Below are 14962 nucleotides of genomic sequence, written 5' to 3' on the forward strand. Positions count from 1 at the left end.
GAGTTGAAATGGAAACCATGTTTTAGCTGACCGTAAAACCCGGCACTTAACCTGCATATGGGGAAGAGAAATGGAATATCCAAGTGTTAACGTTCAGACGGCGGAAGACGAAAAACAAGAAAACCGTGCCATTAAGCAGGCTTGGGAGATTTGTAGACTCATTAAATGTATTTGAACTAGGAATGGAAGTTTGAAGAGTCACGAGAAAGGACAGCTGCGTTGAAGTATCACTTAGTCTCCAATTGATACTGTGATTTATTTTAAGGACAAAACTTACGGCAAACTGATATTAATTGGCCAAACGATTGATTAAAAAAATAAACCTGTATTTTTGACAGTGATCTTTAGGAGCACAAATTCACATCATATACGTAGGAAATGGATAATATAAGTTTTTAACAGTTTATTTTCGTATCTTTTGAGGATTGTTTACATAATGTCCTAGAAAATAATGGATGAAAAATTAAAATGATTACTGTAGTATCTTTATTAGACAATCTTTTAATAAATTTATGATATAAAATTTTATTGTAAACAAATGTTTAAACAACTATAATGAATTTTTTAAAGTTCTACCCGTTATCTGTTATGTAACGTATAAAATCTGTCAACAAATTTGAGAAATTAGTATTGTGTTTAGTAAGAATATAGCGATGATCAAACTAAAAATTAAATGTGATTCACATTCATACAAACATGAATTGCTTGCACAATGAAATAAAAAAATAGTACAGTTCATATCATACAGTTATGTAACCTCCTAAAAACTAATGTCTACAAAGGTGAGTACAATAATTTTTACTGTTCTACTTACTTAGGATATGTGACGTTGGGAATTGGCTTTAGGAAACAACGTTGTCGAAGAATACCTTCCCAAAGCTGGACCCCGATGATTCCGAAAATGAAGAAAACGAAGAAACAAAGAAGAAGGACGTTACCCAGCATAGGCAGGGTGTCTAGAAGGAGCATGACTAGGATCCGCATACCTGCAACACAAAGGTTTATATTTAAATAAATTGTCCAAATAGGGTTCAGCCATAGCCACCAATACACAATACACCAATACACCAATACAGCCAATACACAGTGTACTAGAGAAGGCTATGGTTCAGCTGAAAAACGTTTACTGTAGGTCTCGTGATGAGACCTAGAACCGGGACCGCTTCATTTGTGCGTTCTGTTGTCTCCAGAGGCTAAAACACCATTAGTTTAAATTCTTATAATATTTTTCATAATTAACATATACTTAAGTATACACGTGTCCGTCAACTCGATAACGGAATTTAAAATCATTTGATTATGTTGAAATTCGGTGTATACGTAAATAATATAGTTATTTGAACGAGTTCGCGAACTATAACTACTGGAGGATAGGGAAAGGGTTTTATAGGGTAAAAATTGGTTTTACCATTTTCACCCCCAATATATGAAATTTCGCAGTTTCTTTCCAAACCATTTTGTAAAGATATTTTTCAAATAACCAATAATTTGGTATATTAAAGCGTCATAGTACGTCTAATGGTTATGGAAATAGTAAAAAAACCTAACAGTCTTAAATTCCAATGTTAATCTCATAGATAATAAGTAAACGTTGTTGCTAACGTGTTTATGGATGTATTTGATCAAACCCTTTTTTGGTAAATTTATTATTTTGTACCAAGTACATTTAAGTATAATTCCTCATAGCAGCAAACCTAAGTATCTCACTCACTAAAATTAATTTTATTTAAGTGGAAAATAAATTTTAGAATATTTTAGTTTAAATCCGATAAGGAAATCAGTTAGTCAGCAAGTTTGCTGAGGTGAATGTATTTTTTATCAAAAGGAGGATTTAAAGAAATGGTAGTTCCTGCATATATGGGGCTTTGGGAACTACAGTAGTATCAAATAGCCAATGCAGTCACCTTAGTGAATCAACGTCAACGGACAATATATTCTCTACTGAGCCTCAATAACGATGAGGGATAGCAAAAACTATTCATCCTTTAGCCATAATTTTAATTGCATACACGCACGTACACTAAATTAATTTTTATTTAAAATATTTACCATCCCATTTTTATATTTAAATTCAACCATAAGGCAGGGAAAAGGAAATTAATAAGGTTCGTCTAATAATAATTGACAATTCGTCATTGACTTATTCCCCTATTACTTACATAACTTAATTCAATTTTTACCATTAACAAAAGACTGAAATTGCCAGGGATTATTATATACGAAATAATTGTTGATAAAAAAACGAACAATACAGTGTTTAAGCATATTTTTTACAAAATATAAATCCTTAATAAAAAAAGGACAAATTTTAGATCTGTAAAATTCAAAAGGGTTATAAAGCATATTATAAAGGACACTAGTGGATAAAACATTCATAAAGTTCAACATTTTTCTCCCTCCAAAGTGCACGTGTTACCAGCTGATTGCTTGGCAGGTGAAGTTGGCAGCAATGTATTACATTTGTTAACATAATGTTGGCAATCCTGACACGACCACCTGTTGCCAACCTGATAACGCTAAAGTGTTACGTGACTATAAAAACCGCTTGTAATTTGATCACGCACATCGGTGAGTTGGATTTGATTTTCATATCCCAACACCTCTAACACAGTTCCGATTGACTACTCACATATATCACATATATAATAATAACTAGCTTGAACCCATGGCTTCGCCTGCGATATGATGTATGATGTATGATGGTATTACCATCATACAGCATAAGAAATAAACAGAGTATTACAATCTGAATCACAATTTACCTTCCGTAAATTGAATTAAAACACAACTGGATATTCGAAAGTTTCCTAATTTTGTCTACTTGATATTTTTTGTTGAGATCTATGTCTATAGTTGTGCAAATAATTATGCGTAGTGGCTTCACCAATGATAAAAAAATAGAAAAATATCACTAGTTATTGCACAGATTAAAAAAATCATGTTACAATTAAAAATTCTACATAGATTAAATTATAATTAAAAAATAAATGAAAACCATCTCATACAAAACAATATGTTTAATCTCCGACTAAAAAATCTTACAACATAACATCTTGAAACTGAAAATACCTCGACTATTCAGTTTGTCCAAAGGTATAGTCTTTCATCGGTTCTTCTAACAGGCAAAGAAACTTTTCCACCAGAACAACTCATTCCAGCAGGCTCATCTTTCCATTTTAATGCTCCGTAGTGTATACACACTCTGTCCGTTCAATATATTTTTAATAATTCGTGTTGTCTATAGTAGGCTATATTGTTGCGTCGTATTCCATTGCATCATTTTCAATCACACACCAAGTATCTCTGTTGAATGCTTGTCGCCAATTTCTGAATTAAAACCATAAACATGACTATAAACCATTCTCCCTGGACATTTCTCATTGTGTATGGCAGCTTTTCGTTGCTGCTTTGTTCAAATATCTGTTATCATAAAATAATGCAACAAAATTAATAGTGCTGCACCCTGTGGGTAAACCTTATAACTATTGGACGTCATAGATCCAACTTGTTTAGTTTAAAAAGCTGACTAAAAATTCTTTAATTCCTTAATATGAATACTTATAAGGTTAACATTGGAAATTATTGAGCCACTGGGGTGGAGCACTAGAGGGTGTTTTAAGAATAGCCTTTTTATGTTAATCGGAAATCTGACCTATCATAATGCCAAATTTCACTCCAATCCGACCAGTAGTTAATGCGTGATTGAACTTCAAACAAACATACAAACTTTCACATTTATCATTTTAGTATGATAATATGATAATAATAATAGTAATAATAATTTGGGGAAATTGTATCCTTAATTCTGCATGGTTTTTAAAGTATACGAGATTCTACTTCTTTATTACGACACCGATTTCCCATTTTTCTCTAGACGAAACTGACTATTTTAAGTGTATAGTTAAAAATACCTTTCATTGTTAATCACAGATGAATCAATCAAATAAATAACTATAACATAATTGTAGTTTCCCCTTAAAAGTTATCTTGCAATAAAAATTGTGCTATTATAGAACACCAGACAGTAAACTTGAGTACCCGAAATTGAAGTAACTACATAGGAACTTGACACATCTACATATACAAAACATTTTATGGATGTAGGGTAGATATTAACAAAAATTCTGTATACGAGTATCAACTGTAAAAAGAATAAAACTAGACATGACTCTTTGTTTGGTTAAAATTAAAATTTACTTTACAATATGCTTACAAATAGGTATATAGTAAAGTAAAAGTTGTTATTAAGTTTTACATTACAGAGGCACAAAAACCAAATTTACGACTGTACCAATGTTTTTTCTAAATATTTTTTGAAAGAGTACCCAGAGACTGCAAAGTCAAATCTTCGACTTTTTAGGTTGCATGCAAATGTGGTGATTCAGTACACCTCTAGGATTACCTCTTTTCTGAACATGCAAGAAGGGTTGCAATATGCAATGCTGTATAATTTTACCATCAGGGACATCCGCCAGCTTTTGCACAAGCGTAAATGTTTTCCCATAACTACTTAGACCACGTATTTTCCATAATGTCATGCCTATATTGAAAACTAATGTTATGGGTTGAACTATGGAATACATTGAAGTACATGGTGTGTACGGTAAATATTAGATGTTCGTGTAGTTTTTTGATAAGAAGAATTTCAAAATAATAAATAATTTATGAGGATATCTGAGCGCAAACTGCACATTTTCATACAGTTCAAAATTTGTCATTAAGGCAAAACGAATATAGCAATAGTTTTTATCTTTGAAAGACGAGGTGTGGAAGTTATTAGGTGAAGAAATCATCAAGACTCTACTCTACACTCATACTTGAGCTAAAGTACGATATAGGCAGTGCTGATTAAAACTATATAAATAATATCTAAAACAAGCAGAAAGGCCCATCTCAATTGATAATAGTAATGAAAACTAACGTATAATAAATTAAATTTTATGATTGTTGCCTATACCAGAGTGATTTACTTACTCAATCAGGTTACAAATAATTTATCACTATGAGTATTCTAGTCTATTTATAATAAATTTTCATAATAAACGGTTTCGTCTTTTATATCTAACTATCTGTTTACAATATATAAGGTGAAGGATTAGCTGTTATTAAATTACAAATTGGTCACCATCACTGGATCTTTGAAAATTGACTCTAAAATTAAATCAAACGCTATGAGGGCGATGCCCAAAATGAAATTACCATTAATCCTTTGCTAGATCATCAGCTTTTAAATGTCCCCTCCATAGTAAAAATCTATTTGAGAAGTAGTGCGTAAAAGGGGTGTTTCAGAGAACCTTCATGTTGTAATAAGTATGTAGATTTATAAATAATCATCAGTAGTTTCTTTTATTCAGGTTGTCTACGTCATAGTTGAATGGGTAATCGTGTTCTTCCAAAGATCAATCAATTGATATGACATGTTGCTCATTAGCCAACTATACGTATCGCAATAATTGTGCTTTGGGCTGGCAGACAAAGCCAATCTTGTTTTGACATGCTCAAAGCAGTATATATCTGTTTCAACATTGGGTATAGTCTCGTCTGGCAAGAAATAACAAGCACCGTTAAACACTGTTTTTGTTTATAATGTACAAAGAGAATGAAGTGAATATAAGTTACAACAATTAAAATTATGGCCCTACAGACTATTGTATAATATTTGCAATGTAAAAACATATACACTTTGTTTGATATGAAGATAATCTTAAGTTCTTTCAAGATTGGACTTGAGAGGAAACATGACAAACAGAGAGTTGTTGTGATTGGTCGACAGACCGGAAACACAAAAAGACCTTTTGAGACTTCCGGTGTTTACTGAGTCGATATCCTATAATGTGGCTTAGATATAATTAATCTTTGCTGGCTCACTTACATTAAAACCCAATAGTTGGATTTTACATTAACAATTTTATCCATATAACAAAGATATTTTTACATAATCTAAAGCTGTAAAACCATCCTAAAATGATTCCTAAGGTGAGTCGGTGGCTCAGTCGGTAGCATCATGGACTTCGGGCTCAAGACTGCGATGTCATGGGTTCGGACCCTGGTCAATGCCGCAAATATTTTATGAGTACAATTCACCTTCGTACTCACCCCTTGCTTTGCTGGATACGATCCACGCACGGGCAGTTAGTCTATGTGGACGGGAAAATGCAAGGCTAAAAGATGCCACCAACCTTTTTTTTTAAAAAGGTGATGTATATAAGAAAGAAAAACAATAAAAATTATTCAACTTATCAATCAGTGAGTAAGCAAAGCAATGTTTGCAATGGTAATTCTTGTGGTCTGGCTGTTGGACAGGCATGTTCAAACGTGCTTGGACATGTTTGAGCAATCACATCCTAACATGTTTGAACACGTGGGTTACATAAGCCATCATTATCACTGAATACACCTCGACATCATTACGAGAAACACGCACACACTGTACACAGTATTCTGTTTATCCTCTGTAATTACTTTGGCCGCTTTAGTTTGTATTTTACAATTTGAAAAACAGTTTGTGAAAGCTCAAATAATTAAATATAATTTAACAAAGTACTGTTTATCAAGAAGTGGCATTACCAGTCATTTATTTAACTATAAAGTATTAACTATAGAAGTAGTCATTTATTAAACTATACATAGCCGGAGCAGCCTTTTGTTTCCTATTTCGATAAAAGAACAGGCCTCTTGGGATTTCATATGGGCAAAACGGCACCTAATGTGCTACTTTATATTTTAAGCTTTGTAATGTGTTTGTTAGTTCGTGTGACATAGGCCACTTAATACTGGTCATAATGCTAAGAAATCGTGTAAATCTCTTTTTGAGTAGTTGGGCGAACTCCCCTATTATCCCATAAAGCGAGTCACGTACAATAATAATTTATAAGGAATACTTTATTATAATATTGGTCCTAAACGTGATTTTTTACGTTCCAAACGCCTCCATATTATAAAATCTGTATTTGATCAAATTTTTACCAAATAACAGAATCCTTGTGTAACACCATTTTCTTCGGGAACTTTACCACACGTATACAAAACGAACTAGTAATGATTGGCGAACATTTTACACATAACGTTTTGAACAGAGACCACCTTTCATGTTAAATCAATGTCACGTCTGGATTATGATTGATTGAGATTGCTAGTTAGCAAGATAATCTCGCAAGTGTAAGCTAAGCATATGCTTGGTTAGTCTGTAATCAATGCTGTGGTTTAGTCCTGATAGAACAATCACATCATCCAACACCTCGTTGGTAATAGCTACGTCATGATCGCACATTCTGAGCTATTGACTATTACAGAATATGAAGACTGAGCTTTGCTTGCAGACTGGAAGCCATTACATATCAGCCCCCCCCCCCAATAATTGACCACCTACTTATTTCTTTATGGCTACTACAAGTGCTATGGATGAAATAAATTTAGACGCCGAAATATCCTAGAAATGTCGCATTTTTAAATCCAACCCCAAATCCCAAATATATAGGAACCCCCCGTAACAGTTCCTTATCAAGTTCTATAGCGCTTACTGGTCAACTGCCTACGTGATTGGTAGTTTACACACTAAAACAATTCCAGTGTAACTAAGTGTTCCCCTTGGGACATCCCTACTGACCCTCAAACAAAAATGGGACTTGAGGAGGCCAAAGGCCAGTTTTGATTACTAAATGGGGCTTGAACCCATCTCACTTGCATCCAAGTCAAAGATGCTGACTATAAGGCTATTGTCACACCCATAAATTTTATGGTCCGATTTCACTTTATGACTTCATATCTTGATAATATGGAGATGACTTTATTATATTATGCTAAATTTAACATTGCAACAAAAGTAACTTGCTTAACTATATCATTAGAATAAAATTTAGATTTTAATTGTATTTAATTTGTATTTTAATTGTATTTAGTTTGAATAAGTTTTTTTTTTTTGTCCTAAGGACGCTAGGCACGAGCCTGGGATTGTTTTTCACATTACTTCAGGCTAGACCTAGGGGTTGCGGCATTATCACTTAGATAAAATCCATTGGTGACTTGGCGGGGATCGAACCCGGGACCTCAGGGACTGAAGTCCCGCGCTCTAACCACTACGCCAGCTCGCTCCCCGAGTTTGAATAAGTAGGAAATAAGGAACATAACGGGTGGGTTACCAGGAACGGGTGGTAAGATTAGATTTATGTAGGTATAACTGTGTTATGCAATGCCAAATGTTAAGTAGCAAATAGTGTTAGATAATTAATATCATAGTAAAATAGATGTGTGTATTGGATAGCTGTCTAAAGGCTCAATAAATAAAAAAGTAAAAATAAGCTACACAAATGACAATGACATGAAAATGTATGGCTAATATATTGATTTACCATTTATTAATTAATTTCTTTGTCATTTAAGTGTACATAAAAAAAAAGATAGTTACTGATATAATTGAAAATATAAAAACCGTATTAATTTGATTTGTAATGTTTATTACCTATATTTTATTTCTTACAATGTAAAAAGCGTCCACCAAAAAAGAGGATTGAAAGGAGGACATTGGAATAAAGTACATAAAAAAACAGAGTCTGGTATAATAGAAAAAACTGTATTTATTTGCTTTGCATTTATTGCATATATTTTATTTTTCCAAAGTAAAAGGGACCACCAACAAGGAGATGGAGCTTAATGTTTACAAACGTCTTTACATAATTCATCATGTAGCGTAATTTGTAAGAATCGAATAAAAACTGTTTCCACCCTGTCTTCCAAATTTATTACTCGCCTTTCAGCTTCTTAATAATAATGACTTTTCAAAGTTAACTAAACAACAGATTAATGCTCTGCACATCATTAAATAACGTCATGGTTTGGAACGTTCAATTTGTGGTTATTTAAAGTGTTGGTATTTAATTATTCACTAAACAAACCCTGCATGTAAAATGGCCAACAAGGATCAAATAGGTCGTAGGCAAAATATTATTTTGGTTACTGGTTATATTAATATTGCTAGTAATCTTAGGCACAAAACAAATACAAACACTTAAGTATCAGTACATTTATTATATCGAGGGGAAAAACTCTTTACATAGTCACAGGTTAAGATAAATATTTTTGATGTTGTTTGCAGATTTTAAAAACATCATGAAGCATGTTCTGACATACACAAACACGTCCAGACTGCACCCGACATGACAGGAATCCGCTGCCTGATCTTTTCATATTTTTTGGTATTTTCACCTTCCATTATAAATGTATAATAAATTATGACCGATAATATATGTCACTCAGTGGCTATTATTTATGTAATGAATTATTTTAGTTGATTAAATTTTGAAAACAATGGGATTTAATAGCTTGAAGTGTTTTTTATGTGTATAAAATCTCAAATCTCAAATATTGTTGGGGTAAAGCTTATACATCTACAAAGGTTGACTCATTAATGGCGTATATTATGAATTTCAAACACAAAAATATCAAACTCTGACTGATTTTTAATGCAGCAATGTCACTTACATAAAATATGTATTTTGATCGCTTAAAGCCAAACTATCATTTCATACCTAGAGATTACACACCAGTTTTGAAATAGATTTCTCACCAAGGTAAGCATTGGTGAGAAAATATTTGTCTGGTCATCCGTGCTGAGATTGGTTGACATGGTGGAAATGAGGTTTGAAACCTCTTGAGATTTCCGGTTTACCGGTACAGGAAGATGCTCTATTGTTTTTTGTAAAATGTAGTTTGTCACATATTTATTTTGCAAGACTAAAGTAGATCATAAAACAATTTAATTGCAAGCACACTTGTGTACAAGTTGGTTACATCGAATGATACAAACTGTGCGTGGGACGGAATATTTATGGTTCTGATCTCGTTAACTAAATGTGTGCTGTTCTTAACGCTGCAATTAGCTTTGAATTCAATGTTGTTTCGAATAATTTTGTCTATAAGCTTGCATAAATTGTAGGACGGTGCATTAATAAAATTAACTAAAGGTCTGATCGGAATATTCTCCTTATGTATTTTTGGAAGCCCGCGCATTTTTGGAGCACTGGGGTTCATGACCTTGACCTGTCTCTTCTGATTAACATTAAGGAGGTGTTTACATTTATTAATAGCTCTATTGACTTCACTATGATACTGTTTGGTTGGATCTTTGGTTAAGCTAGTTATGTCGTTTGCTGCAATAAAATTATCTACTTTAAGAGTGTATTCGTTCTTATCTAAAACTACGACCGTATTACCTTTATCGGCCTTTGTGACAATGGCCTCATTGAGGTCAACCTTATCTTTTAAGCTTCTTAAGGCTGACAAGTCATTCTTAGCTTCATTTGAAAGCTTATCAATGCTGACCATAGTATGATTTCGTTGATTTATTTTATTAATGATCTCGTATCTAATTGGGTTTTGTTTATCATATTTTACTGTTTCAACACAACTCTCAATCTCTAAAAGGGAGTCAACCAGATCGTGTTTCGGTTTATGATGGAAGTTATGTTTAAGACCTTTTTTAAGTAAAGCTGTTTCTTGCTGGTTAAATTCGATTGATGTTAAGTTTACTATTCTTGGATGAAATTTGTGAGGACATGAGATAACTTTGGCTGTGTCATTTTTTACTTTAATTAAATTATCAAGCTTCTTAAGCTGGGTTAACCTTTTTTCTCTAATGATGGGTCTTATCCAATCGTCAACAGCATTGATAACAATTCCAAAACAGTGTCGATACAGGTTAGACAAATCCAAATGAATCTTTAGGACTTCTTTTGTTAAACGGTCTTTTTTACCGTACAGTTGCCTTATTTCTTCCTTAAGCCAAGCTTTTTTACCTATATGCACTGCTCTTTCTGCAGCTGGTGTATTTGTGTTTGTAGAGATATTGATATACTTTGGAAACAGTGTATTATTCATACAAAACTTGTTAAAGGTTATATTGAGCTTAGTTTCTTCGATTTTTAGGAGGGTTGTGGAGGGGGTGGAGGGTTGCAAATCGGACAATAAACACCTTTTTAACATCTACAGGAAACCCACTAGCACAGATACAACCATCCACAACAGTTCTAATCACCCCCAATCCCACAAGATCGCAGCCTATAACTCCATGCTACACAGATTGGTTAATATCCCTCTAAATGAAGAGAACTATAGCCGTGAATTAAACACCATAAAGTACATTGCTTTGAATAACGGATACAGCACAGAATTAATTGATAAACTGCACAGGAGAGTCAAGAAAAAAGTCAACAATAAAGCCGATAAGGATGATAAAAAATACGTCACGTTAGAGTTCTGTAAACTAAACCAACGTTTAGCAACCCGTCCTTTTAGTAGACACAATTATTCAGTTGCTTACAGAACCAGTAATAGCCTCCAACGTAAGCTGTCTGCTCCTCGACACAGGAATACACCATTGTTGGAAAAGCCAGGTGTTTACAAACTTAAGTGTGGAGAATGTGACTCGTATTATATTGGACAGACTGGTAGGTGCTTTAAAACCAGATATAAAGAGCACATAAGCGCCATTAAGAAACCCAACCCTACTTCAAATTATGCCGAACATATTCAACAGTATTGCCATGATTATTCCGACATCAACAGTTTAGAAATACTACATATTGGCAATAAAAGTCACAAACTTAATTGCATCGAAAATTTCCATATCTACAGCAGTACAGCCATAGAACCCAACTTAGTAATTAACTCCCAAACAAATTCAGCTGCCAATCCAATTTTTGAGAGAATAATGGAAATCAAACAGGAAAGTATTAATTTGAGTAGATAAGGTTGGCACACCGTGTTATCAGCTGTTCCAGTCATCCACGTAACTCCTGCAGTGACCAGGATTGAACAGTCGGTCGTCAGTTTTCAAGCCGTGCACGTGCTCTAAATGTTTTCGTGTATTCGTGTTTTCGTGTGTCCGTCCTGTAAATATATGTGTATTATTTATTCACCCCCTGACGCAATGCAAATGAAGAAAACTCGTGTTAAATGTGACAAGACTATAGTTTAGTGTACCACTACGCACCTGACGATGGAGTCATCTCCGAAACGGCCGTAGTGGAATATTACTCCTGATTGCGTTGACGGTAAGAACTTAGATTTTATTAAACTATTTAACGTTAAAATCCAATAAGGTGCGACAATGAGTGAAAGTTTTGAGTTATTTCTCTGCAATTAGAAAATTCCGGGGAAACCTCCGGCAATTGATCTTCACTAACCTTAATTGAAAACTCTTTGACCATAATCAAGAGGAACTCTCAATGTAAAATTAATTTTCATCAGACTAATGGACGTTTTTAATTCTGAATAAAATGGAAATCTTATTTGTTAATAAAATGACTTCATAATCGCAATCGTATTTGAGGAATCAAAGAATACATTTAGTGACCAGTACGTTCATACCATAGTCAAGTTTACATTGATTCAAAATATAGCTAGATTTAGTAACAATTGTACAACATATCTATTGAACGGGGTTAATATTTCGTTTTCAACCATTATAATAAATTGTTTTCGTACTTTAAGTTTTAAATGCAATAAGTCATAGGGTTTTAAATTATCATACTGAAACTTTTCTACTGTAGTTAAAATATATTTTACTCAAACATTTGCAATTTTATTTACTTTGTAAAGTTTAATTTCCTTTTTAAATTATGAAAAGTAGTCATACAAAATGTGATTTATTTGTGAAACATGAAAAATTAAATGAAAAGTATGAAAAGTTTAAATCTTCAGCAAAAAAATTCTGTGAAATTATCAGCATAATCAATAATCATAGTTGAAGTATAATCAATAGTTTAGACTTTAGATCGCCTGCGATGTACGAAAAGCAATTTAGACGAAGTACATGTTTTGCTTTGGTCAAAATGAAGGCGGGAAACATGGAATCCCGTAGCCTATTGAGACTTTCTTGTAGACCTTTTTGTAGAATTAAATGAAATCTTTTAACTCATAGGATTAGATAAATAATAAATAATGATTTTTTTTTTTTTTTTTTTTTTTTTTTTTTAGGGTGAGGAGGGAAAATGCTTTTACGCACACAGGTAGCCAGCCTGTAGTGTGAGACTCCTGAGTTTATCACAGACTACTCACTAAAAAACCCCCTCTACTCTGTCGGACACAGACCTGGAATTGTTTGTCACATTACTTCAAGTCAGGCCAACATGTGACCTAAGCCCACAGGGCTCGCACCGTTTCTGGCATTATTTATTTTTTGACCTACACCGCATCCCGGTCGAGGTCAAGCTTCTTGGCGCGGAGAACACCCTGGATGTAAAGTGACACACAGGTCCAATTGTCCTCACCCTCCATCATCATCGGTATGACTGTGTCCACCTACAGCAGTCCTACGAACTGTTGAGCCTCTAGGCGGGGCCTTTCCCAATGCTGGCAGTGGAAGAAAGTGTGTTCCACGTCATCGGGAATGCCTGGGCAGTATATGCAATCGGGTGACACGGCTTTGCCCATCCTGAACAGGTACGACCGGAAAAAGCCGTGACCGTACCAAAATGAAGGCGGGAAACATGGAATCCCGTAGCCTATTGAGACTTTCTTGTAGACCTTTTAGTAGACTTAAATGAAATCTTTTAACTCATAGGATTAGATAAATAATAAATAATGATAAATAATAATCAAAAATCAATAATAATAATTGTAATAATAATAATATAATAATATAATAATATAATAATAATAATAATAATAATAATAGTAATAATAATAATAATAATAATAATAATAATAATAATAATAATAATAATAATAATAATAATTTCAATTTCAATTTCAATTTCAATTTGTTTATTTCTCGCATGCGAAAATTTGTTGTACACTGCAGCGCCTTGTATACCTCTCTAGCTGCAAGCTATTTGAGAGGAAAACTTATATCTATTGCCTTATTATACTATCTTTTACAGGTACATCGTATAAATCCATTTATTTTATTTTCGAATTAAATAATATTTAATAAACAACCATAATTTGAACAAAAACATTTTTTTTCTTTTTTTTTCTTTTTATGTTTATTTTTATTTTTATATTTTACTATGAGTTTGTATGTTTATTATATATGCGTGTGTGTGTGCATCATAATAGTATTATGGAAGTAGTTAATCCTGGGCCGGGCTGGTAGCCCCGTGTTAAAACTCGGGGCCGTCAATGCCTCTGTCACCCAGTTTCACAATTCCATATCATGTGTAAGTTTACATATACATGAGACAACCAAACACAATAATACTCATACTCATAAAATACTCATAAAACAACGAGTGATTAGAATTTTACAATACCAAAAGACTTTATGAATAAAAACTAACAATGTTTCCCCTATCCTGTCTCCTCACTTTGGGGAAAAAAGCAATACCATTCCATTCCAGTCCAGTCCAGATCAAAATAGATGGAAGTAAAAAGTGAGGTTATGTAGCTCAAATCTTCATTCCTCAACTCATGCTTGGTTAATGACTACATTATACATGAAAATGTTGATAAAATTAAAATAAATAAATACCAAGTCCTATAATATTAGCCTATAGTCCCCCCAGTTTATGTTGTCGTGTTCCCTTATGTGATACTAACATTTTTTGTTCATTGTGACTAACTAATGTAAGTATACTAACTAACTAGGCTACTGTAATAATCAATGTGATGGGTAGTGGCTATGGATTTTCTATAAAATAATTCTTTAGTTTAACTTTAACTTCGTTCTTACTTGCTATTGATCTTAAATCTAGTGGTAGTGTATTTAACAAAGTTGGGATTCTGTGTTCTAAAGTTAATGTTCCATAGTTATTGAAATGCCTTTCGGATCTAAATTGCCTATGCCTAAGATTATATCCTACATCATTTATTCTTCTAAAATCTTCGTTGAAGTAGTGTCTCCCTAGGTCAGTATATTTAGCTAATGCATCAAAAGACATTATTCCTAAAAGATTGATTGGTATTTCATTAATAATAATTAATAATAATAATAATAATAATAATAGTCACGGTGTAACGATAAAAA

At 33.2% G+C, this 14962-nt stretch overlaps 1 protein-coding gene across 1 annotated transcript in view; it reads right to left on the reverse strand.

Moving 5' to 3' along the window:
- Positions 1-14962, reverse strand: part of LOC129000341 (voltage-dependent T-type calcium channel subunit alpha-1G-like) — a 170661-nt gene that overhangs the window by 48368 nt on the left and 107331 nt on the right. Inside the window, exon 6 of the mRNA XM_054427304.1 lies at positions 815-986. Within this exon, the coding sequence (XP_054283279.1) occupies positions 815-986 (172 nt within the window). The remainder of the gene's footprint in view (positions 1-814; positions 987-14962) is intronic.

Source organism: Macrosteles quadrilineatus, unplaced genomic scaffold, assembly GCF_028750875.1.
Source record: "Macrosteles quadrilineatus isolate MER2022 unplaced genomic scaffold, UCM_ALF_1.0 Scaffold_8__2_contigs__length_117827958, whole genome shotgun sequence".
Classification (NCBI taxonomy): domain Eukaryota; kingdom Metazoa; phylum Arthropoda; class Insecta; order Hemiptera; family Cicadellidae; genus Macrosteles; species Macrosteles quadrilineatus.